This window comes from Bos indicus x Bos taurus, chromosome 15 (genome assembly GCF_003369695.1).
Source record: "Bos indicus x Bos taurus breed Angus x Brahman F1 hybrid chromosome 15, Bos_hybrid_MaternalHap_v2.0, whole genome shotgun sequence".
In the NCBI taxonomy this organism is placed as follows: Eukaryota; Metazoa; Chordata; class Mammalia; order Artiodactyla; family Bovidae; genus Bos; species Bos indicus x Bos taurus.
The window spans coordinates 20,365,996-20,390,665 of NC_040090.1; the positions used below are offsets into that span (position 1 = coordinate 20,365,996).

The 24,670-nt window shown below is 36.0% G+C and overlaps 1 protein-coding gene across 4 annotated transcripts in view; it reads right to left on the reverse strand.

Moving 5' to 3' along the window:
* QSER1 (glutamine and serine rich 1) overlaps positions 1–24,670 on the reverse strand; it is an 80,004-nt gene that overhangs the window by 5,141 nt on the left and 50,193 nt on the right. For all 4 annotated transcript variants that reach the window (XM_027562723.1, XM_027562724.1, XM_027562726.1 and 1 more), the window contains 7 exons: positions 18,318–18,646; positions 17,403–17,519; positions 16,672–16,805; positions 15,052–15,269; positions 10,249–10,386; positions 8,013–8,110; positions 3,077–3,229 (listed from right to left, as the gene is read on the reverse strand). In XM_027562723.1, the coding sequence (XP_027418524.1) occupies positions 3,077–3,229; positions 8,013–8,110; positions 10,249–10,386; positions 15,052–15,269; positions 16,672–16,805; positions 17,403–17,519; positions 18,318–18,646 (1,187 nt within the window). The remainder of the gene's footprint in view (positions 1–3,076; positions 3,230–8,012; positions 8,111–10,248; positions 10,387–15,051; positions 15,270–16,671; positions 16,806–17,402; positions 17,520–18,317; positions 18,647–24,670) is intronic.

The following is a 24,670-nucleotide window of genomic DNA, read 5'->3' on the forward strand; positions in this document are numbered from 1 at the left end:
ATATTTTAAAATCTTTATTATTTTTTTCTGCACATAAGTATACTATTTCCAGAAAGTTAAACATTATAGAAAAGTTTAAACAGTAAACATAAAAGATGACTTACAAGGTAAAAGAACTCTATAATGTCTTATTTCAGAGGAAAACAATGTTAACAGAATTTAATATATTCTTCCATGCTTCCCCCATGTATAACATATATTAGTAACACTAATTTTTATAATGGGAAGGAGATCATACTGTACATATTATTCCACAATTCTATTTTTCATAACTTTTTTAACCTAAACAAAACTTGGTTATCTTTCAATTTATTAAGCACTGCCCTCACTCCCTCATAGAAATTGAGGGCAAGGATTTCGGACCATTTTTCACTGTTGTATTCTTAATACTTAGAACTATATTTGGAAAGCTATAAGAAGTAAAAAATTTTTTATTGAAAGACTGAATCTCTCTCTTCTTTTTAAAAAGTACACAGTATTACATTATCTGGGTAGCTCTATAGTCAGTCTCACACTGGTGATACGTATTTGGAATTGTTCTTACAAACAATTCTACAATGAGCAAAGGCATATGGTTTTATGTATTTATGAATGTTTCTACAAAACACATTTTTGATGGGTAATCGCTATGTCGCTAAACTGCTTTCTGAAATGGCAAATAATTTAGACTATGTTTGAAAATAAACGAATTCCAAGTTTAATAATTTTACAGATATGGAATACTGATTCTTATGTAATATGTGCATACTCATTTATCTGTATGCATTTATATTCAATGATATACAAAAATATTAAAAATATAAGCATGGAATAATTATCAGTCTCATTTAGAAAATTTGCGAGCACTCACTATATGCCAGATACTGTGCTAAGCAATGGAGAAAAACAAAGAATGAGACCCTGCTCCCTACACCAGGGAAGTGCTCATTCCTCCTGAACACACTCCACATTTAAAAACAACAGAGTAAAATATTTCCTTGTTTTCAGTTCAGTTCAGTCGCTCAGTCGTGTCCGACTCTTTCGACCCCATGAGCTGCAGCACGCCAGGCCTTGCTGTCCATCACAAACTCCCGGAGTTCACCCAAACTCACGTCCGTCGAGTCAGTGATGCCATCCAGCCACCTCATCCTCTGTCGTCCCCTTCTCCTCCTGCCCCAATCCCTCCCAGCATCAGAGTCTTTCCCAATGAGTCAACTCTTCGCATTAGGTGGCCAAAGTACTGGAGTTTCAGCTTCAGCATCATTCCTTCCAAAGAAATCCCAGGGCTGATCTCCTTCAGAATGGACTGGTTGGATCTCCTTGCAGTCCAAGGGACTCCAAGAGTCTTCTCCAACACCACAGTTCAAAAGCATCAATTCTTCGGCGCTCAGCTTTCTTCACAGTCCAACTCTCACATCCATACATGACCACTGGAAAAACCATAGCCTTGACTAGACAGACCTTTGTTGGCAAAGGAATGTCTCTGTTTTTCAATATGCTATCTAAGTTGGTCATAACTTTCTTTCCAAGGAGTAAGCGTCTTTTAATTTCTTGGCTGCAGTCACCATCTGTAGTGATTTTGGAGCCCAGAAAAATAAAGTCTGACACTGTTTCCACTGTTTCCCCATCTATTTCCCATGAAGTGATTGGACCAGATGCCATGATCTTCATTTTCTGAATGTTGAGCTTTAAGCCAACTTCTTCACTCTCCACTTTCACCTTCTTCAAGAGAGTTCCTCTTCACTTTCTGCCGTAAGGGTGGTGTCATCTGCATATCTGAGGTTACTGATATTTCTCCTGGCAGTCTTGATTCCAGCTTGTGTTTCTTCCAGTCCAGCGTTTCTCATGATGTACTCTGCATAGAAGTTAAATAAGCAGGGTGACAATATACAGCCTTGACATACTCCTTTTCCTATTTGGAACCAGTCTGTTGTTCCATGTCCAGTTCTAACTGTTGCTTCCTGACCTGCATACAGATTTCTCAAGAGGCAGGTCAGGCGGTCTGGTATTCCCATCTCTTTCAGAATTTTCCACAGTTTATTGTGATCCACACAGTCAAAGGCTTTGGCATAGTCAATAAAAGCAGAAATAGATGTTCTTCTGGAACTCTCTTGCTTTTTCCATGATCCAGCGGATGTTGGCAACTTGATCTCTGGTTCCTCTACCTTTTCTAAAACCAGCTTGCACATCAGGAAGTTCAGGGTTCACATATTGCTGAAGCCTGGCTTGGAGAATTTTGAGCATTACTTTACTAGCGTATAAGATGAGTGCAATTGTGCGGTAGTTTGAGCAATTGAAGGATAATTGCCTTACAGAATTTTGTTGTTTTCTGTCAAACCTCAACATGAATTGGCCATAGGTGTACATATATCCCCTCCCCTTTGAACCTCCCTCCCATCTCTCTCCCCATCCCACCCCTCTAGTTTGATACAGAGCCGCTGTTTGAGTTTCCTGAGCCATACAGCAAATTCCTGTTGTCTCAGTACAATTTTATTGAGACTTTCGATGGCTAAGTCGAAGATCTCTCTCAGTCAATGTCACACTGCACTTGAAAAAACATGGGTTATTTTCAAATATCTTTTGATATTGATTTCTAACATAATTTCACAGTAATAAGAAAACAGAAACTGTATGATTTCAATACCTTTAGACCATGAAATTTTTGCACCCTGTTTTATGTCCCTAGATATGTGTCAGTGTCTCCTAGTTTATAGCCTACAGGAACTTGTATAGAATTTGTATCCTCTGTTGTGTGAAAACTGAATAAATCTTAATTATGTTGAATTGGTTCACAGTGCTTTTCAGGTTTACTATATTCTTCTACTTCTCTGTATATTGATTCTATTAATTTTTGAGAGTTTGATATTGAAACTGCAACTAAAAATCTTAATTTATCTACTTAAAAAATAATTATCATATATAGTAGAACTATATGCAACCTTGTTCTGTATTTTCCAAGTCTCCTGTAAACATGTTATCATACTTTCATCGTTTAAAAAAGTTAAAATTAAAAAAATCTGCCTGTTTCAATGTCTTAAGTAGGATATATATTAACAAGTGAAAAATCTGTAATTACAATCAATCAATATATACTTACTTGTGCAGACTTAGTAGTTGTTTTAGAAGTTCTTAGAGTTTTTTTATTATAAGCTTTGCCATTCATTTTGATTTTAGACATAGCAGATCCCCCACTTTTTGCTTTAGAGTCTCGAGTAATTATTGTTAGTTCAGGGAAACTTTCCAAGGCATTCTTGAGAATAAAGCAAGAATAACTGATGTTAGAACAACATGAGCTTGACTACCTCCAGCTATTGAAAATTTATTTTTTTAATATAAAAGTATAATCATACAGATACATATATACACAAAAAATATATGTGGGGGTTACTGATGGGGTGTGGTAAATATATACAATATATACCTATATACATACACAAACATACATGGGTGTTAAACGTGGCCACAAATTCTTGGTAGCTCCTCCCATCAAGACACAGAACCTATTTCGCCACCCCTTGGACATGAGCCAACATTATAACCTGAGTTAAGCACAGCATGTGATACTGTGGGGACTCCTGAATGAGGCAAAGTGTTCCTTTTAGTATTGTCTCTTAGGCGTCAAGTCAAGGGAAAGGACAGCTGTAAGTTTCAACTGTTTATAAACAGTTTCAACCTTCAAGGTCACTCTTTTCCAAATTTTGTATGGGTTCCCAAGCACTAGTACTTCCTAGTACTGTGACCCCTCAACAGTACATTTCTTAAACAAGTAACTTAATTTTTAAAGCAAAAGTGTAGACGTGAACTGTTTCATTTAATAGAAACAACAGAACTTTCGGCATTCTCTATCAGAATGGGCTATTAGTTTCTAGCTTCATCTCTTTTTTAGATTATTTGTGCTTTTACTATCACTTTTGTGCTTTCCATATAAAACACGTTCAGGTTTGAAAAATTCTGGACCCAGAATTACTCCTTATAACAAATGGAACTTAAAGACAAAAATGTATTCTAAATTTAGAAACAATGGGATGGACATGAAAGCAGAAAATTTAATGATTTCTCTAATAACAAGATGCTCAAGATGATTGGAAATAAATGTAGTTCAGAGAAAAAAAACACTATTAACTTCAAAAGGCTTTAAAATTCCTAAAATTATCAAAATCATCATGGGAAACAGAAGTAAATATTTCTAAAAATAAAATGTTTTATGTGATAGAATTCCAGTTGAGCTATTCCAAATCCTGAAAGACGATGCTGTTTAAGTGCTGCACTCAATATGCCAGCAAATTTGGAAAACTCAGCAGTGGCCACTGGACTGGAAAAGGTCAGTCTTCATTCCAATCCCAAAGAAAGGCAATGCCAAAGAATGCTCAAACTACCGCACAATTGCACGCATCTCACACACTAGTAAAGTAATGCTCAAAATTCTCCAAGCCAGGCTTCAGCAATATGTGAACCCTGAACTTCCTGATGTTCAAGCTGGTTTTAGAAAAGGCAAAGGAACCAGAGATCAAATTGCCAACATCCGCTGGATCATGGAAAAAGCAAGAGAGTTCCAGAAAAACATCTATTTCTGCTTTATTGACTATGCCAAAGCCTTTGACTGTGTGGATCACAATAAACTGTGGAAAATTCTGAAAGAGATGGGAATACCAGACCACCTGATCTGCCTCTTGAAAAATCTGTATGCAGGTCAGGAAGCAACAGTTAGAACTGGACATGGAACAACAGACTGGTTCCAAATAGGAAAAGGAGTACGTCAAGGCTGTATATTGTCACCCTGCTTATTTAACTTCTATGCAGAGTACATCATGAGAAAAGCTGGGCCGGAAGAAGCACAAGCTGGAATCAAGATTGCTGGGAGAAATATCAATAACCTTAGATATGCAGATGACACCACCCTTATGCCAGAAAATGAAGAGGAACTCAAAAGCCTCCTGATGAAAGTGAAAGTGGAGAGTGAAAAAGTTGGCTTAAAGCTCAATATTCATAAAATGAAGATCATGGCACCCGGTCCCATCACTTCATGGGAAATAGATGGGGAAACAGTGGAAACAGTGTCAGACTTTATTTTTTGGGGCTCCGAAATCACTGCAGATGGTGATTGCAGCCAAGAAATTAAAAGACGCTTACTCCTTGGAAAGAAAGTTATGACCAACCTAGATAGCATATTCAAAAGCAGAGACATTATTTTGCCAACAAAGGTCCGTCTAGTCAAGGCTATGGTTTTTCCAGTGGTCATGTATGGATGTGAGACTTGGACTGTGAAGAAGGCTGAGTGCAGAAGAATTGATGCTTTTGAACTGTGGTATTGGAGAAGACTCTTGAGAGTCCCTTGGACTACAAGGAGATCCAACCAGTCCATTCTAAAGGAGATCAGCCCTGGGAAGGAATGATGCTAAAGCTGAAACTCCAGTACTTTGGCCACCTCATGCGAAGAGTTGACTCACTGGAAAAGACTCTGATGCTGGGAGGGATTGGGGGCAGGAGGAGAAGGGGAAGACAGAGGATGAGACGGCTAGATGGCATCACTGACTCGATGGACATGAGTCTGAGTGAACTCAGGGAGTTGGTGATGGACAGGGAGGCCTGGCATGCTGCGATTCATGGGGTTGCAAAGAGTTGGACACGACTGAGCGACTGAAGTGCACTGAACTGAAGTGTGTGTCAGTGAAGATTATAGGATTACTAGTAGAATTTGGTGTCATTTAATCTCTAATCCGGAGAAGGCAATGGCACCCCACTCCAGTACTCTCGCCTGGAAAATCCCATGGATGGAGGAGCCTGGTTGGCTGCAGTCCATGGGGTTGCAAAGAGTTGGACACTACTAAGCGACTTCACTTTCACTTTTCACTTTCGTGCATTGGAAAAGGAAACTGCAACCCACTCCAGTGCTCTTGCCTGGAGAATCCCAGGGATGGGGGAGCCCGGGGGGCTGCCGTCTCTGGGGTCGCACAGAGTTGGACACGACTGAAGCGACTTAGCAGCAGCAGCAGCAGCAACCTCTAATAGGTCTTCCCAGGTGGCACTAGTGGAAAAGAACCTGCCTGCCAGCCAATGCAGGAGACTTGAAAGATGTGGGTTCAATCCCTGGGTCAGGAAGATCCCCTGGAAAAGGAAATGGCAACCCGCTCTAGTATTCTTGCCTGGGAAATCACATTGACAGAGGAGCCTGGTGGGCTACAGTCCTTGGGGTTGCAAAGAGTCAGACACAACTGAGCACACACACACTAACTGGCTACAACCTCTAAATCAATCTCAGAGCATTAATTTTCACCTACCTAAAATGAAACTGATCTTCACTTTTACATGAAGTTCAGATAACACAGGGATGTGAGAAAGCTATACAAATCACCCAAAGGACTTGAAAACTTATGTCTGCACATAACCCTTCACACGAGATTGTACAGCAGTAACTGCCAGGACTAGGAAGCATCCAAGTTGCCCTTCAGTAGGTGAATGTATAAACTGTGGGGTATTCAGACAATGGAGTATTATTCAGGCTAAAAAGAAATGAGCTACTAAGCCATGAAAAAGACATGGCAGAAACTTAAATGAGTATTAGGAAGTGAAAGAAGCCAACCTGAAAAAGTTACAGACCGTATTATTTCAACTATATGACATTCTGGAAAAGGTAAAACTATGGAGTAGAAGTAAAAAGATCAGTCACTGCCAGAGGTTAGGGGAGGGAAAGGGATGAAAAGACAAAGCAGAGGATTTGGGGGCACTGAAACTACTCTGTACGGTACTATGACAGTGGGTATGTTGGCCCAAACTGATGGGTGCACAGGAATGAACTGTAAGGCAAACCACGGACTTCGGGTCACCGTGATGTGTCGGTGTCCGTTCGTCAGTTGGGACACTGTACCATTCTGTGGGAGACGATGGTAACGGGGGGTTATTCATGTGTGGGGGCAGGGGATACATGGAAATTGTACTTCCTGTTCAGTTTTGCTGTGAACCTAAAACTGCTCCAAAAATAAAGACTGTTTATAAAAAAGCTATACAAATGTATTAAAAAACACTTCTCTTGAGTGTAGATGTAATCAAATGATTCTAGATGCTACATGTTACACTTTGAATAAGAAAAGTTGAAAAAGTTTTGATTACTCAGTAGATTCCATGATACATTTTCTGAGTTTAGATTAGCTTTTTGTTGTTCTCTATTTCTGATAATAGATGGACTTGATGGACATGAGTTTGAGCAAGCTCCAGGAGTTGGTGATGGGCAGGGAAGCCTGGCATGCTGCAGTCCATGGGGTTGCAAAGAGTCGGACATGACTGAGCGACTTAACTGAATTTCTGGTAATACCAAAAACCAATTTACAGTGCCAAGATATGTTAACAGATGTATATCTCCTACCATTATATGAAGATCAATTTTTCATCAGACACTGGGTAAACCACGCAAATAAAGGGAATTTTGATAACTGCTATGGCCAATTCTAAGTGTAAATGAAATGGGAAATTTTAAAAAAGGCTTAAAAGAAAAACAAGATTGGAATACAGTAGTTTAAGGGAAGCATTTTTGAAAACATTTGAAAATTATAATATTATATATAAGGAATACTACATGAATATAAGGGCTTCCCAGGCAGCTCAGTGGTAAAAAATCTACCTGCCAGTGCAGGAGATGCAGGTTTGATCCTTGGGTTGGGAAGATTCCCCTGGAGAAGGAAATGACAAACCCACTCTAGTATTCTTGCCTGGGAAATCCCATGAACAGAGGAGACTGGTGGGTTACAGTCTATGGGGTCGCAAAAGAGTCAGACACCAGTTAGCGACAAAACAACAAAAGATGAACATGAAAACCTGAAAAATGAATTTAAGCAAAGAAAAACAAATGATAAACGTTAAGAATGTACTTAATAAAGTAAAAAGACATGTTCAGACAAGACTCACAATGAATAAAAATCAAATTTTTGTTGGGTGGACAACTTTATAAAACTGAGAATGGCTTCCAAAATATTCTTTCCTGTTATGTTAAGGACTATAATTGCCACTGAGTTTGCTAATAAACCATGTGAAGGAAATACCTTGAATGACTGATCCAAATGAAGATTCAAAAGAAGTCTCTTCCGGTTATCATTCAGCATGCTATCTATTTTTTTCATATGAGGCAAAAGTAGCTCATCTAAAACAAGATAAGAATTTGTTGTAACAGGATGAACTATCAACATAAAACCTGTTAGAAATACAGCTTTTCCACAAAACATTAATAGACTGACATTAAATTCATGGTGTAAAGTACTGATTTAAAAATATTGCACACAAGGTTTTTTTTAAAAGTTAGCTTTAAAAAAAAGTTTACAATAGCTAACTGAGAAAGCAGCAGCATACTATGATGAGAGAACAGAAGTCCTGGGTTTTAATCCCAGCATTAGAATTGATGAACAAATGGTCAAACTGCCTAATCTCTCCAGACTTCATTTACCAAGTGAACAATAGTAATATTTCAAATCATAAAATTATCATTAAAAATTTTTAAATAAAATACTGAGTATGATATTCTTAATTCACTATACAATGGGGCAAAGGATAAGTAGGGGGCAAAAGAGAGTCAAAATTCACTTTCAAATACACAAGGAAAGAGTCCAAATAGTTATTTTAGAAGAAAAAATACATTCAGAGTATTAATTAATTACTTTTGGTGCTGTAGTAAATAGTTTAGGTTACTAAAAATTTATCAGCATAGCAACATTTTATAATACTAATTATCTTTAATGACCTTTCTGAAAATGTATATATAAACCCTCTGAATCTGGTTACTAATTCCATAGCTAAATAAAATGACTCTTTACATCTGGAAAATAAACACAAGCACAGAGACCAGTAAAAGAATACTTTCCTCAAGTTGAAGAAAAAGCCCTCAGTAAGGAATGCTGTTCAAAGTCACCACAACATACCTGATAGCTTTCATTTTATCTTTCTAGCAGTGATTAAGTCTATTCAAAATTTACATTTTACAAAAACAAGTTTTAAACATTTGTGGATTGTTTTGAAATATAACCATTAAAATCTATACCCTTCATTTTAAATGGAGAAAAAAATTTTTTTAAATAGGGAAAAAAATCATTTAAAATATAACTACCCAGAAATGACCACTATTAAGAAATGTGTATTTTATGATGCAAGGAGTTCTGATTGACAGAGAAAACATTTGCAGGCTCTTTGTTACTGTTTCTGATTATATGATCAAAAAAACAAGACTAGAAATTAGAAGACTATGGATTTCATCCTTTTTCTGCTACTTGCAAGTTGTGAGCTCTTAACAAGCAAGTCACTTAACCTTTTTGAGCCTCATTGTCTTTTCTCCAAAAATGGCTAAGTTGTTCTGGGATTATGGGGAATTATGTATGTCAAAGTATATATGGAAATAATAAAACAATTTATATCATTAGGCAATGCTGTTGAAGTATATTGTTACTATTTATTCATTGTTACTATCTTTTTGATCTTACACTTGTTCAACTCATTCTGATAGAAGGATATGGAAACTGGCTCATTAATCCTTTCATTCTCTTAACTGTCCCTGGTGAAAGCTGTAGTAGCTGAAGAGTAAATATTAGTGAGCAACATTAGACATATGAATTATCAGCTTATTTCATATGTCAATGTCATTCCTACTATACCAGAAGAAAAAGTTACTAAAGAAAGAGTAAAAAAGGAATAATATTAATAAATATAATTCAAGGCATTTATGGTTTTACTACTAACTGATTAGAAAATATTTACTCTGTGATGTATCTTTTACTGGACATGAATATACAATTTAATCTTTATACCACTGTTATATGCTTCATCTTTCCAATTATTAGAAAACAGAAATATAAAAACTGATTGAAATCTGGACCTTCCACATAATATAGATACTTAGTGAAATGTTATGAGGATGAAAAAGAGTCCAGGATTTAAAGAAACTAGTCGGTGGTTAGTCACTTAGTCATGTCCAACACTTCTTGACCCCATGGACTATAGCCCACCAGGCTCCTCTGTCCATGGAACTCTCCAGGCAGGAATACTCGAGTATTCTCATGAGTAGAAATCAATAAAAATATATTTAATATAAAATTGTTCAACTATTCAAGCAATTCATGAAAAGCTATGACCCTATGAAATATAAAGCTGTATTTATAGAACCAATATATCAACAGTTTACTGACAACATATAGGATATATCACAAAAACCACATATTAAACATATAAGTAACAGAGAAGAATGGGAAAGATCTGGAAAGTACTGCCAAGAAAGTATTACTTAGCAGACTGTACCATTGCTCTTCTCTAAGGCTTGCATTGTGTCAGGATCCAAAGCAATGCTGACAAGCAATTCCATGTAACTCTTAAAGGTTTCCTTCATTGCTCTTGTGTTCAAAAAACGAGTGACAAAAGGAGCTGGAGGATTAAACTCTGGGAGGGAGAAAAGAGGAAATATTAAATATTCCTTTCTGACAACTTAAAAACACGTTACCCAACAGCAAGTTACCTACAAGAAGATAAATGGTTGTAGATAAAACTTCAAAGTCAAGGTTCTCCCACTCTGCTTTTAAAAACACTTTGAATGAGAGATTCTCAAAGCTGGTTGTGCCTATCACAATCACTGGAGAGCTTTGAAAACAAAACAAAAAAACCCAGACTGCTGGACTTACTACAATGAATCTGGAGTGGTAATGAAGCTTAAATGCTACACTTTTAAAAAAGTTCCCAGGTGCCTCTGAAGTCCAACACCAGCCCAACATTTGGAAACATCTGTCCTGTAGGGACCTGTTTCCCCTCCCCTGGCCCTACCAGACATCCACTGCGAGGTCGTGCTACTTCAAAATTGGATGGTTTTTCTAGTATTTAATTAGTAAAGAAACCATAAAATACCTAATGTATGAGTTAACATATACGTATCTCTTCTTTTTACTTCTACACTTAAATTACTATAAAATTCTGGTCTAGAGTCAAGACATATTTAAAAAATGTTTAATGTAAACACAATCTGTATAAAAAAATTTCACTCAAATTCAATGGTAAGAACTGCAAGATTAGAGGAGGGTCTTAAGTTTTACTTTTGTATTCAAATGTAGAACCATCATCACAACCTTTAACAGGGGTTCTTAAGAGTTTGGTCCAAACCCTTTGGGGTTTCCCCAACAACCCTTTCAGGGGTGTAGGGGTGTCTGATGTCACACTGTTTTCCTAATAACATTAAGATGTTATATACCTTTGTCACTCTGTTGACATCTGTAAAAGTAATGCTGGGTAAAACTGCTGTGGGCCTTTGCTAGCATGAACCAAGACACTGACCCCAAACTGTACTAGTGGCCAGTACTCTGCCATGACTGTCATCTAACGGTCATGAATTTGAAGGAAAAAACCCCAACACTGATTTCACTTAAGAATAATCCTTGAAGAAGCAGTAAAAATTTAATTGTATTAAGTCTTTACTCTTGAGTAAATGTCTTAAAACTCTGTGTGATGAAATGAGAGGTGTATATAAAGCACCTCTGCTATGATGTATGCCAGTCATCTCCAGGAAGAGCACCCATTCAATTGTTTGATCAACCAGCCACCTTCTCCACGGGAATACCATTTTTACTTAAAAAATAACAGATACCCTACCCCTGTTCAGTATTTGGCAGACATTTTCTTAAAGAAGTGAACCTGTCACTACAGGAAAACAGCTGACAGTATTTGCTGCCAATGATAAAAACTGAGGTTCTAAGTGAAAATTAGAATGTCGGAAAACTTATTTCCACCATTGTGAGCCTGACGACCATTTCAAGACTTCATTGATGAAATTAGTGGTAATATTAAAAATGTTATTTTTAATACTGCAAAAATTTATTATGTAAATGTAAAAACTAAAACCATAAGGCTCTTATGAAGAAAACGCAGGGATAAATTTTCATGACCTAGGATTTGGCAATGGATTACAAATATGACACTAAAAACAACAGCAATGAAAAAAAACAGATAAATTTGGCTTCATCAGAATTTTGAATTTTGTGCATCAAAGAACATTATCAAAAACTGAAATACAGGGCTCACCTCTACAGCACATATACTTAAAAAAAAAAAGTAAAGTATCAACCTACAGAATGGGAGAAAATATTTTCAAATCTTGAAAAGATGTTCAACATCACTGGTCATTAGGAAAATACAAATCAAAACCACAATGAGATATCACTTTACACCTACTAAAATACCTATAATCATGACACAAAATATAACAAGGGTTGGTGAGGATGTGAAGAAAATGGAAACCTATGTGCTGTTAGTGGGAATGTAAAATAGTATAATCACTGTGGAAATCAGTTAGGCAGTTCCTCAAAAAGCTAAATATATAAAATATATGACTCAGCAATTCCACTCTTAGGTATACAAATAATTGGAAAACCAGGACACAAACTTAACAGATATTTGTATGCCAATGTTCACTGCAGCATTATTTACAACAGCCAAAATGTGGAAGTAACCCAAGTGTCTATCAATAGAATAAAAAGATAAGGGCATACAATGGATAAACTTATAATGGAATTGCATTCAGTCATAAAAACTAAAAAGTTCTAACATATGTCATATAACATGGATGAGCTTTAAAAACATTATGCTAAGTGAAATAAACCACTCTTATATGAGACGTGAAGAGGAGGCAAATTCATGGAGACAGAAAATAGATTAGAGATCATCCGCAGCTGGGGGAAAGGGAGAATGGGGAATTATTACCTAATGGTTACAAAGTTTCTATTTAGAGTGATTAAGCAGTTTCGTAAATAGCTGTGAGGTTGTGCAACAGTTGTGAATATAATTAATGCTGCTGAATTGTACACTTAAAAATGGTTAAAAGTGGCAAGTTTTATATTATATATATTTTGCCACATTTTAAAATGTGGGGAAAAAATGAAAAAAAAAATATCAATGAGCTAACAAATATTTATTTTCACATGGCCAAAAAAATGTTATAAAGTTATTCATGGATGAAAGATACTTCAAAGAGTAAAACAGATTTTAACGTAACAAGCATGAAAAGTTGAAGAAACTACCACTTGTCAAGTTTACAAAATAAAATCCTTTGAGTATCAGAGAAAAATATCCATGATTATCTGAAAAAGTAATCAAAATACTCCTCTTTCCTAACTACATACCTAACGTGAGTCCAGGTCTTCTTCACATACTTTAACCAAAATAACATCTAATAAAAAACCTAATACAGAATATGAAAATCCTATTCTAATTAAACACAGTTGTTTAAAAAACTTACATTAATATGTAACGTGTATTAGTCACTTAATCGTGTCCGATGCTTTTCGACCCCATGGACTGTAGCCCGCCAGGCTCCTCTGTCCATGGAATTCTCCAGGTAGGAATACTGGAGTGTTAATGAAATACTGCCATTTCCTTCTCCAAAGGATGTTCCTGAGCCAGGAATCAAACCCAGGTCTCCTGCATTGCAGGCAGATTCTTTACCATCTGAGCTATAGGGAAGTCCCTTTTATGTAATAATGGGTTTATTTAAAATATTTTAAAACTGTTTTAACTCATACTTGGTGATATACATAGATACAAATCACACACACACACATACACACACAAAGTCTTTTGGAATCATCAATACATTTGAAGATTATAAAGAAGTCTTGAAACAAATAGTTTGGAAAACCACCAGCCTAAAAACTATGTTTATTATCGTATTTCCTTCTTTTTAAGAAGCACTAATAATGCTTGCCTACTAGTGACACCGAGTGGTAATTCAGATTATCAGTGAAAGAAAATTTTCAACTTGATTGTCATCTGAGGAAGCTGTATAAATAACAGTGCAAAGCAGAACTTAAACTTCTCTACTCTAAACAGTAAGCAGGAATACTAACTGTGAAATTATATATAATGCCTTCCATGCATACTCAAAGCACTAAATTTCTTTACAAATTCTGATACTTTACAAACATTTCTAAATAACTTCATAGTAGCTTTTTAAAATAATACATTTAAAGCAAACTTCTGCTACAAAAGAATTTTTATTATAATTCTATTTCTATCCAAGTAATCTCTAAGATCAGCTCCCAGGCAATGATACTTGTAATGCCAGAAACCATCCTAGACATCAACCTCAACAGTACCCCCAAAACGCAATTCATCATTCAAGTTCTGCCAAGAATACATCTTGAATTTCTCGAAGGCTCTAGGAGTTGGTGATGGATAGGAAAGCCTGACATGCTGCAGTCCATGAGGCTGCAAAGAGTCAGACACGAATGAGTGACTGAACAGACAGATGATGTCTCATAATTAAAATTCAGATTTTACCATTTGTTTTTTTACTTAAATCCCTCCAAGGATTCCCCTCTGTTTACAGAATCCCAAGCTTTTTAGCTTTAGCATGGCATACACAGCCTTCCGTCATCCTTTCATGTTTTTCTGACTACTTTATTAGAATAAGGGGTCAGCGTATTTTTCTGTAAAGGGCCAGATGGTAAATATTTGGCACTTTAATGGTCATATGCTCTCTGTAAGAACTACTCAAATTGGTCACCGTAAGGGGAAACTAACTTATGAAAACATGTAAATAATTCCCAGTTTTCCAATAAAACTTTATTAAGCATAGGCTGCAGATCACATTTAGCCCACCAGTAGGAGCTTCCTGCCTCTGCCCTGGACTACTGAACTGCTGAAAATTTCTTGTAAATGCTACACAGTAAGTTTGATGGCTGATGGATTTTTCCTGGTACATTTCTGTTTTACAACTGTCTCAGGTTTAATTTATAATGAAGTTAATTTCAATATATAAAGAGCTTACATAAATGCTCATTGGTGTCTTCAACAGTTTCTAATGGTGTGCAAGGGTTCTAAGGTCAAAAAGTATGTTAGATAACTGCTACGTATTTCAATCTTTTCACTTTATAAAAGAGAAACTAAGGCACAGTTACTTAGCTTAGTCATGGGCAAATATATGCCTAAGCAGAACTTAATGAGGTAGCTAAATTACCTAATTAAGGAAAAATAAATACATTTTGAATTGTCAGCATCATTGCTCCTCTCCATTAATGCAGCAAATCTCAAATTATCAAGGTATTCATTTCATGAAGAACTCACCCTCATCATCACTACTACTAGAGTGGATCTCAGGAGATGAGTCAGATTGGGATGATGAAAATTCTTCTTTCCATTTCTTCCTTTTCTTTGGTGGTGGTTCAGCCTTTACTTTTAGCTGCTTAACTTTGGGTTTCATGGAAGGGGCTTTTGTTGTTGCAGTTTTTGGTGTTGGAGGATCAGAAGTTTTACTGCTGTTACTTGGCTTAGCCTGAACAGTTCTGCAATGTTACAAACAGACTTCATTAACACACTGAAATCTTGTCTAATTCAAATAAATTAATGAGGGACTTCCCTGGTGGTCCAATGGTTAGACCTTTGCACCTCCACTGCAGGGGGTGCAGGTTCAAACCCTAGTTGGAGAACTAAAATCCCACAGGACACACAACTTGGCTAAATAAAGTAAATAATTAAATAAAAATTTAGAATAAAATTTTTTATATAAATAATTTAATTAAAAATAAACAGAAAATCGAGAAACATTGGTGAAAAAAAATTTAATCATCTCACCAATACCTCCAAAATAAAGTCTAAGCCCTACACAAGGCCAATGGTGACTGCTCCAAAATTCTCTTGAAATACACCCTTTAACACTGACATTCAACATATTCAGTTAGTAAGGGACTATATTAATTCAACCCCTATTATTTCTCTCTCTCCCTCCATTCCTTTCCCTTTATGAATTCATTTTTCCTGACTATGAGGCTGTATTGCAGACGACCAATGGACTTCTAGTCACATCTAGCTTGGAACATCAGAACTCTCACAGGCTCTGGTGGTGCCAGGTTTTGATATGGATTCTCAGGTGCACCTGTGCCAGAGTCCCCGAAGTAAGATTTGCTGTGCCCTGGTTTTGGAGATTTGAAGGAGAGGATAAATTCCATCATAGAGATAAAGTGGCTGTGTCCAATAAGCTGGAATCTTCATTAACTAGATCTTCTGAGCACTAGATTGAGAATATCATTAAAGAGAATATGGCTGGGTCATCACTTCCAAATTCATGGTTTTCCAAATTCATGCTCCAGACAAGCCAGAGTCACATTAACATATGATGACAATTCTAATGTAGTTGTAATGTACAGGCCTTAAACAGTTTTTTCTCATTTTAAATTTGACATTTTGTTATTTTCATTTTACTTTTAGGTTAAAAAAAGGGAACTAAGCAAGGTTATCTTTTTTTCGATTTTTTTTTTTTTGCTGTACCATGTGCAGGATCTTAGTTACCTGACCAGAGAGAGATCAAATCTGCAATCCTTGCAGTGGAAGCATGGAATCTTAACCTCTAGATCATCAGAGAAGTCCCTAGAAATGCTATATTAATCTAGGTCATAAAGAGATGGATTCAAATCTTTAGACTGTAAATCTGATTATTTTCCACTATACTAGGGTGACACCAAAAGGACTCAGGGAAGAAAAAGGTATCCACCCCACCATGGTAGCCACAGGCTTTATAATTCCTGTCTCATTACTTCAAAAGGAATCACTTATGACATTAAGCAATGATTTTCAGACTTGTATATAATGGAAAAAAATAGTCTCTTTAATTGATGTAATTCTTTGTATATCACCAATAACAAGTTTTCCAATAATTATTACAAACATATTACATAAAATAATACATACCTGATAGTTTGTGAAGGCTTATTTCTTGGCTTTTTGGAACACACTCTGACATACTCCTTTTTGTTAGTGTTTTCAATGAACTTCACATATATCCTTTTGTATTTACTCTTTGCATCTCCAAAATATCCAAGGTACTAAGGAAAGAAGCACTTTGAATTACTTAATTGTACATTCTGTACATAAAATATTCCCTTGTTGTCATGACAGACTGTCATAAAGTCATCCTTCAAAATGCAGCTCAGGCCAGGCTAATTGCACCCTCGATACAAACGATCCCAGCCTCATTCTGAACTGCAAGCCTATACATAGATGCAGTCTTCTTTGGCTAATCGCCAAAGGCTTACTTTCTCAATGCTATTAAACAACTACTCATGTAAAAAGGAATAATTCTGTAAGTTTTCTTGGTAAATCAGGATATTTGACTGGCAGAATAATCAATTTAAGTGTTTCTAGGTCCATAAGAATTCTTCCCACACTAATGTTAATTCCTTTCCATTATTTAAAAAAAAAAGAGTTAAGCCATTTAAGTAGTTGGTATTTATATATTAATTTTATTTTAAAATCAGAGCATCATATACTCTATAGTTAAAATTTTACGCTACTTATTAATATATCATAGATGCTCAATATAAATACATTAAACAATACATTTAAATTTATATCATTCTGTATTTTACCCAAGATCACTATCAAAAAATAGGAAGCTTAACATAAACAAGCATTTTACTTACACTATTTGTAGCAGCAAATTCTCTTTGCCCATCTCGAATTTCAGGAACAAACTTCTGTAATAAAGCTTTTTGTACTTTCCAAATAGCTGGGGGTTCTTTTCCTGTTTTTAAAGCCTCCTGTAAGAAGAATTAACGACATTTATAAAAACTAGCATTATATTCTAGATTTACAGACTCTGAGAGCTGAAAGGAATCTTAAAGAACTCCCTAGTTCAACCTTTTATCTTTTACCTAACTGAACTTTCGCAGTAATTCTTATACATCAGCTATTCAGTCTCTGCTTAAATTCTTCCAGAAACAGGGAGTACATATATACAAAGTAGCCCACTACCATTTTCTATAGCTATTGGAAAGTTTCCCGCTAATGATACATTGTTTCTGCAATTTTATTACATACAGTACATACATATTCAAAACCACCAGAAATAAATATGCTAATACTAACAACAGACAATTGCGAATGGAAGGAATATGGATAATTTAAATGTTATGTTCTTCATTGTATTTTTTAATGCCATTTCTCTCCACTGCAATTAAAAAATAAAATTAAAGCAGGCAAACATGGCTTATTCATGTTGATGTTTGGCAGAAACCAACACTATTCTGTAAAGCAATTATCCTTCTATTAAAAAATTTAATAAATTTAAAATTAAAAAAAAACCAAGCAAACAAAACCTCCAAAATAAGTGTTCTTAATACTGCTAAAATTTCTTACACGAAATTGTAATATTCTACAATTTGGAATTACAAAAAAATAGTCTAATGCTACTTTCACATTATATTCCTATTATTTTCTTTAAATTTTTAAATTACATAAATAACCATTTTCTCCAAACTTCATAATTCTTCAAAACTTAAATTAGATGCAAGGACCCCCTAAACTATGACCTTTAGACCTGGGAACATTCACATTACCTTAAAAGTCTCTATGTCTTCTATCTTTACCACAAACTCATCACGCTCTCTGTACTGGCCTTCTCCTCCACTTTCTGGGTCTTCCTCATCTGTAAAACCTTCTATGGCAACAGTGTCCTGTCCTTTGGCAAACTGGTCTGAAGGAAGACTGTCAAGTTCGATGGACTTTGGGGGCTCTGAAGAGTTTATGTTTTCTGGGGTCTTTACTGCAGATGGAGTGGAGTACAGAGTTTCTTGCTTAACTGCACCCACAGCGGTGGAGGAAGGAGCGGCAGTACCAGGAGCAATGGCAGTTGTGCTAGCAGTCGCCACCTGTGTGGCTTCTGAAACTAGATCAAGCAAATGCAAATTAGCAATACAAAATATTAAACATTTATTTGCTTTAAGTAAAATCTGCACATTTTACAAAGAGACTATTATTTTTGCCATCAAACTGTTTGAAACAATGAAATTAAAGAATGCTTGTTAGACGCAGAGAACGGACTTGTGGACACAGCGGGGGAACGAGAGGCCGGGATGGACTGAGAAAGCAGCACTGACATACATAACACCATGTGTGACACAGGCGACCAGTGGGCCGCTGCCGTGTGGCACAGGAGCCAGCCTGGCACCCGGCCACAGCGGGGGAAGGAGAGGGCGGATGGGCTGAGAAAGCAGCACTGACATACATGCACCACTGTGTGTGACACAGGCGAGCAGTGGGCCACTGCCGTGTGGCACAGGGAGCCCAGCCTGCACCGGGCCACAGCCTAGAGGCAGGACGTGGGAGGATGGAGGAAGGCTCAAGAGGAAGAGGATATATGAATATACATATACATACATATATATATATGTGTGTGTGTGTGTGTGTGACTGATTCAACAGTATGCAGAATGCTGTATGCAGAAACCAATACAACCCTGTATAGCAATTATCCACCAATTAAAAAATCAAAATAAAAAAAAGAGCATTTATTAACTTCTTAACATCTGGATGACAATTAGAGAACCTCCATCAACCTAAACTTACACCTAGTTCCTTTTAAGTAGCACAAAAATATTTCTAAAAGAACAGAGACAAAAAAGCGATGTAAGACAAGGGTCAGCCAAAGCTGTGAAGGCCTAGAAGAAGAAAAGCCAATGGAATGTGGGAAACAAAACAACACCCCTCAAATACTTTGAAAGAGCACTGAAAGCTAAATGAGAAGGATCATAAAGTAATATGAAAAACTGTATGCTAACAAATAACTGAGGTGAATGGGACAAATTCATAGAAAGACACAAACTATCAAAAGAACTCAAGAAGAAAGAGAACATCTGAATAGACCAACAACAAAACAATAAAAGAAATTAAAAACATCCCACAAAGCTAAGCACAGGTCAAAATGGGTACAAAGGTGGGTTCTATCAACAGTTAAGAATTAATACCAATCCATCATAAACTCCAAGAGATAAGAGGAAATACTTTCCAACTCATTCAAGGCCAGTATTATTCCAATACTTAAACTAGACAAAAACATCATGAAAAAACTATAGACCACTATCCCTTATGAATACGAACACAAAAATCTCTAGCAAAATATGAACAAATATATTTCAACATACAAAAGAAGTATTTGGGCTTCCCAGGTGGCTCAATGGTAAAGAATCCGCCTGCCAAGCAGAAAATGTAGGAGACATGGGTTCAACCCCCGCATCAGCAAGATCCCTGGAGAAGGAAATGGCAACCCGCTCCAGTATACATCATGACCAAGTGAGTTTTATCACAGGAATGCATGCTTGGTTTAACAGCTAATCAGAGACTTCCCTGGTGGCCCAGTGTTAAGATACCAGGCTTCTACTGCAAGGGATACAGGTTTGATCCCTGGTCAGGAAACTAAGATCCCCCATACTGTGCAGCATGACCAAAAAAAAAAAAAATCAGCACAAAAATCCCTATGAAAATCCTAGCTGATTTTTTTTTTTTTGCAGAAACTAACAAACTACTCCTAAAATTCGTATGGAAAAGCAAGAGAGTCAGAACAGTCAAAATAATCCTGCAAACGAAGAATAGATTTGGAGGACTCACATTTCAGAAATTCCAAATCATACCACAGTAATTGAATTTCAAAACTTAATTGCTCCTTTAGTAATTAAGGCAGTGTGATAGTAGCAAAGGATAGATATGCAGATCAGAAGACTAGAATTAAACTCCAGAAGTAAACTCTATATTTACAGTGAACAAGGGTGCCAAAACCATTCCATGGGGGAAGCATGAAAAGGCCTTTTGACAAATGGTACTGGGACAACTGGATAGGAATAAAGAATAAAGCTGGATGTCTACCTCATACCATATACAAAAATTCACTGAAAGTAGATTATAGTCATAAATGTGAAAGCTAAAATTATAAACCTCTTAGCTTCATGACCTTACAAGTAACAAAAGAAAGAAAAAGTTGGACTTGACCAAAATTGAAAACTTGTACTACAGCTGATGCCATCACAAAACTGGATAGATCACCTACAGAATGGGAAACACTGTTTATAAATCATACATCTGCCAGATATTAGTATCCAGAATATATAAAGAACTCTTAAATCTCAAAAAGAAAGACAAATAACCCAATTTAAAAAGTGAGTGAGACCTGTTTATCCAAAGATATATAAATTGTCGATAAGCACACGAAAGGCCACCCAACAATGTAAGTCAGTTGCATTAGATCAATGCAACTTCAGCAGATAACTGCAGTCTCGCAGTCTAACCTACTAGGATGGCTCTAAAAATACAGAAAACACATACTAGCAGACGTGGAGAGAAACTAGAACCCTTGTACCTTGATGGAGAGAATGTAAAATGGTACAGCCACCTCGGAAAACAGTTTGGCCCCTTCTCAAAATGTTAAGGGTGGCACACAGGACTCTACAGTTGTGGCAAGCAGGCTTAGGTTCTCCAAGGCACGTAGGATTTGGTTCCCCAACCAGGGATCGAACCCCTGTCCCCTGCGTTTAAAGGAAACTGTGGTTTCTTTACCACTGGACCACCTGGTAAGTCCCCTGTTCTAATATATTTTTATGTTACTGTAACTATGTATCATGCTTTCTTCTTCAAAAATGTAATCCAATATATCCAAAGTATGATTTCAACACATAGTCATGTTGAGGGAAGCCCATCAAAAATGTACACAAATGGAAAAAAAAAATTTTTATGCCTTGTGACCAGAAGGTTCTCTATATTATAAACACTTCTAACATTATAATGCTTGTACAGTAGATCCAAAGTAATGTTTTTCCAGTGTAATATATAAAACAAATGTAAACGTAAAAAGAATGCATCTTTTGAGTGGATGTGGGATTTAAAAATTATTAATTTATGAATTCATGGGTGAATATTACATATTGACATGGGTTTCATAACCAATTTTATTTTTACCCTCCATTTTATTGATATAAAAACTGGGAAACACTGTTGTTATAAATAATAGATAAATTAAGGAATAAAGGAGATTTTCCTATACCAATGTCACTGAATTTTAAAAATATACTGTTTCTAAGTTACATGGCAAAACAAATCACATAGCTATCTAACAAAAACAGAGATACTGCCACCAGCAGACTCTCAGAAAAGGAAACTGTAATGGACACGCTTTAGTCATAAGCAAAGTCATCCCAAAGAGAAGACACGAGGTGCAGGAAAGAACGGAGGGCAATATGGTACACGTGTGTGTGCTTAGTCGCTCAGTCATGTCCCACTGTGTGACCCCATGGACTGCAGCCTGCCAGACTCCTCTGTCCATGGGGACTCTCCAGGCAAGAATACTGCAGTAGGTTGCCAAGCTCTCCTCCAGGAGATCTTCCCGACCTGGGGATTGAACCCAGGTCTCCTGCATTGCAGGCAGATTCTTTACCAGCTGAGCTACCAGGGTAAATGTATAAATAAAACTAAATAATCATTGACTATTTTAAAAACTATTTCTTACTGAGTATTAAATAGAAAACAGGATAGAATTAAAATACACAGGGGAATTCCCTGGCACTCCAGTGGTTAGGACTCCTCTCTTCTACTGCTATGGGCCTGAATTCAATACCTGGTCGAGATAACAAGCTGTGTCATGGCCAAAATGGAAACAACAACAACAACAACATTAAAATACATGGTTATCTACCAATAAAAAGAGTGGGGCAAAGTGAGAGCATAAAATGGAGTTTTAGTGCTCAGAGTCTTTATGCTGTTCAGGAGAAAAATAAGATACTAACAGATTTCGAGGAGGTGAAAATGCATACTGTAATCCCTATTATAATCAGGAAAAGAACAGAAATATTTCATCACAGTCATCAGGGGGTAAGAATGAAGACTGACCATGTGTTGTTGATTACTGAAACTGAATGATGCATAAACATGTTTAATTATATCAGTCTTTATAACTTTGTGTTTGAAATTTCCATAATAAAAAAGTTAGGAAAATATTTTATAGAAAGAATAGCTTCCACATGAGTGAAAGGAAAAACTTATCAGTACTATATAATGTCCTTTATGAGAAGTTTTAAAATGAGCCAAAGAAAATACAGACACGTGTGGTAAAATTAGAAAAGCATGGAAGTGATTACCATCCAAGTCAGACAGTGTTTAGTTCTATAGATTATGACCTGGATCTACTTTAATACTCTATTTTTGAACTTTCTTACTTTCCAATGAGTAGCATTTAACACAGTAAACTTTCTTCTTTGCCTCACTCACTTTTGGCACATTCCACTGGTTTCAAAATATAATGCTCCACTGTTCTAAGAGGTTTGTCATTTCAGTTTTAATTTCCTTTTAAACCCATGAGTTATTCAGAAGTTATCAGAAGTTATTTAGAACTTTTAGGAAGAAAAACTTACTTTTTAATCTTTTTGTCCTTTTTTTCTTTCCACTTTTCTTTTGTGAAATTACTGCATTGTGGTTACGGAATATGTCTTAATATCTACATTTTCAAATTTATGAAACTTTTGTGTGTGTTTTCCTTATATGTATTGTATTTTCATACATAAGTTATGAGGGGCTTCCCTGGCAGCTCAAGTGGTAAAGAATCTGCCTGCAATGAAGGAGACCCGAGTTCAGTCCCTGGGTCCAGCAGAACCCCTGGAGAAGGAAATAGCAACCCACTCCAGGATTCTTGCCTGGAGAATCCCAAGGACAGAAGAGCCTGGGGGGCTTTGGTCCATGGAGCTGCAGAGTCGGACATGACTGAGTGACTTGAGCATGCACACTCACACACACGTAAGTTATATCTCCGAAGAAAAAATGTTCTGAAAGAACAGAGATACAGAAAATACACTAAAAATGCTAACAATAAGATTACTATAGCAATATTAAAAACAGAAATGGGAAATGTGAAAAAGATTTTATTATGATAAAAGGAAATATAACTGTAGTAAAATTTTATGCACCCAATTACATGGGTTTAAAACATCAAGGGAACAGTATTAGAAAAGCAATAAAACATAGTTGGATATTTTAACACACCTTTTTCAGGAATCAACAGATCAAGCAATCTAAAAACAAATAAGTATAGGGAGGATTTAAAAAAAAATTTTATTAAAAAGTTCAAACATACATAAAATTAGAGAATACAAACCCTCATATACCATAACCCAACTGTAACAATCATAAACATTTTGATATACTTCTTTTATTTTTCTGTCACCCCTATTATACCTGCTGGGATAGTTTAAGGCAAATTCCAGATCTATCATTTATTATACCTGCAACATATATATACATTTTTCTTAAATAACCTAATGTCATTTATTATATTAAACAAAAAATAAAGATATAAAGGCTTTGAACAATATTACCAATAAAATCTATTAGCACTTGATACTCAGGGGACATTTATAAAAATTGACATTTAGCAAGCTACTAACAAAATTTCTATAAATTTCAAAATGTAGGCATTACCTAAGCCATATTCCTTTGACCACAATAGAACAGGGCCATAAATTAATAATAAAGGACTATCAGCAGGGCTATAAATTATTAATAGTAATAAAGAAATAAAAACAACAAAAACTCCAAAAACCTACTAGGAAACAGGTAAAAATCCACTATTCTTAATAATTATTGGGTTAAAAAGGAAATCAAAACTAAAATGACAAACCGTTTAGAAAGGAGAGTGAGAAACATAACAAAGAAGCCAGAGGAATAAAGCCACAGTGTGGTGGCGGGCTGGGGGAACTTACAACTTCAATTCCATTCATTAGAAAGCAACAAAAAAATACACTGGCCAATGAGAGATTATTCAACCCAGGGAATAGGAGGAAAAAGAACTAATAAAAGCAGAAATTAAGAAAAAGTGAGTAAAAAGTGATAGGAGCAAAAAAAAAAAAAAAAAAAGTACTCTGGTTCTTTAAAAAGAA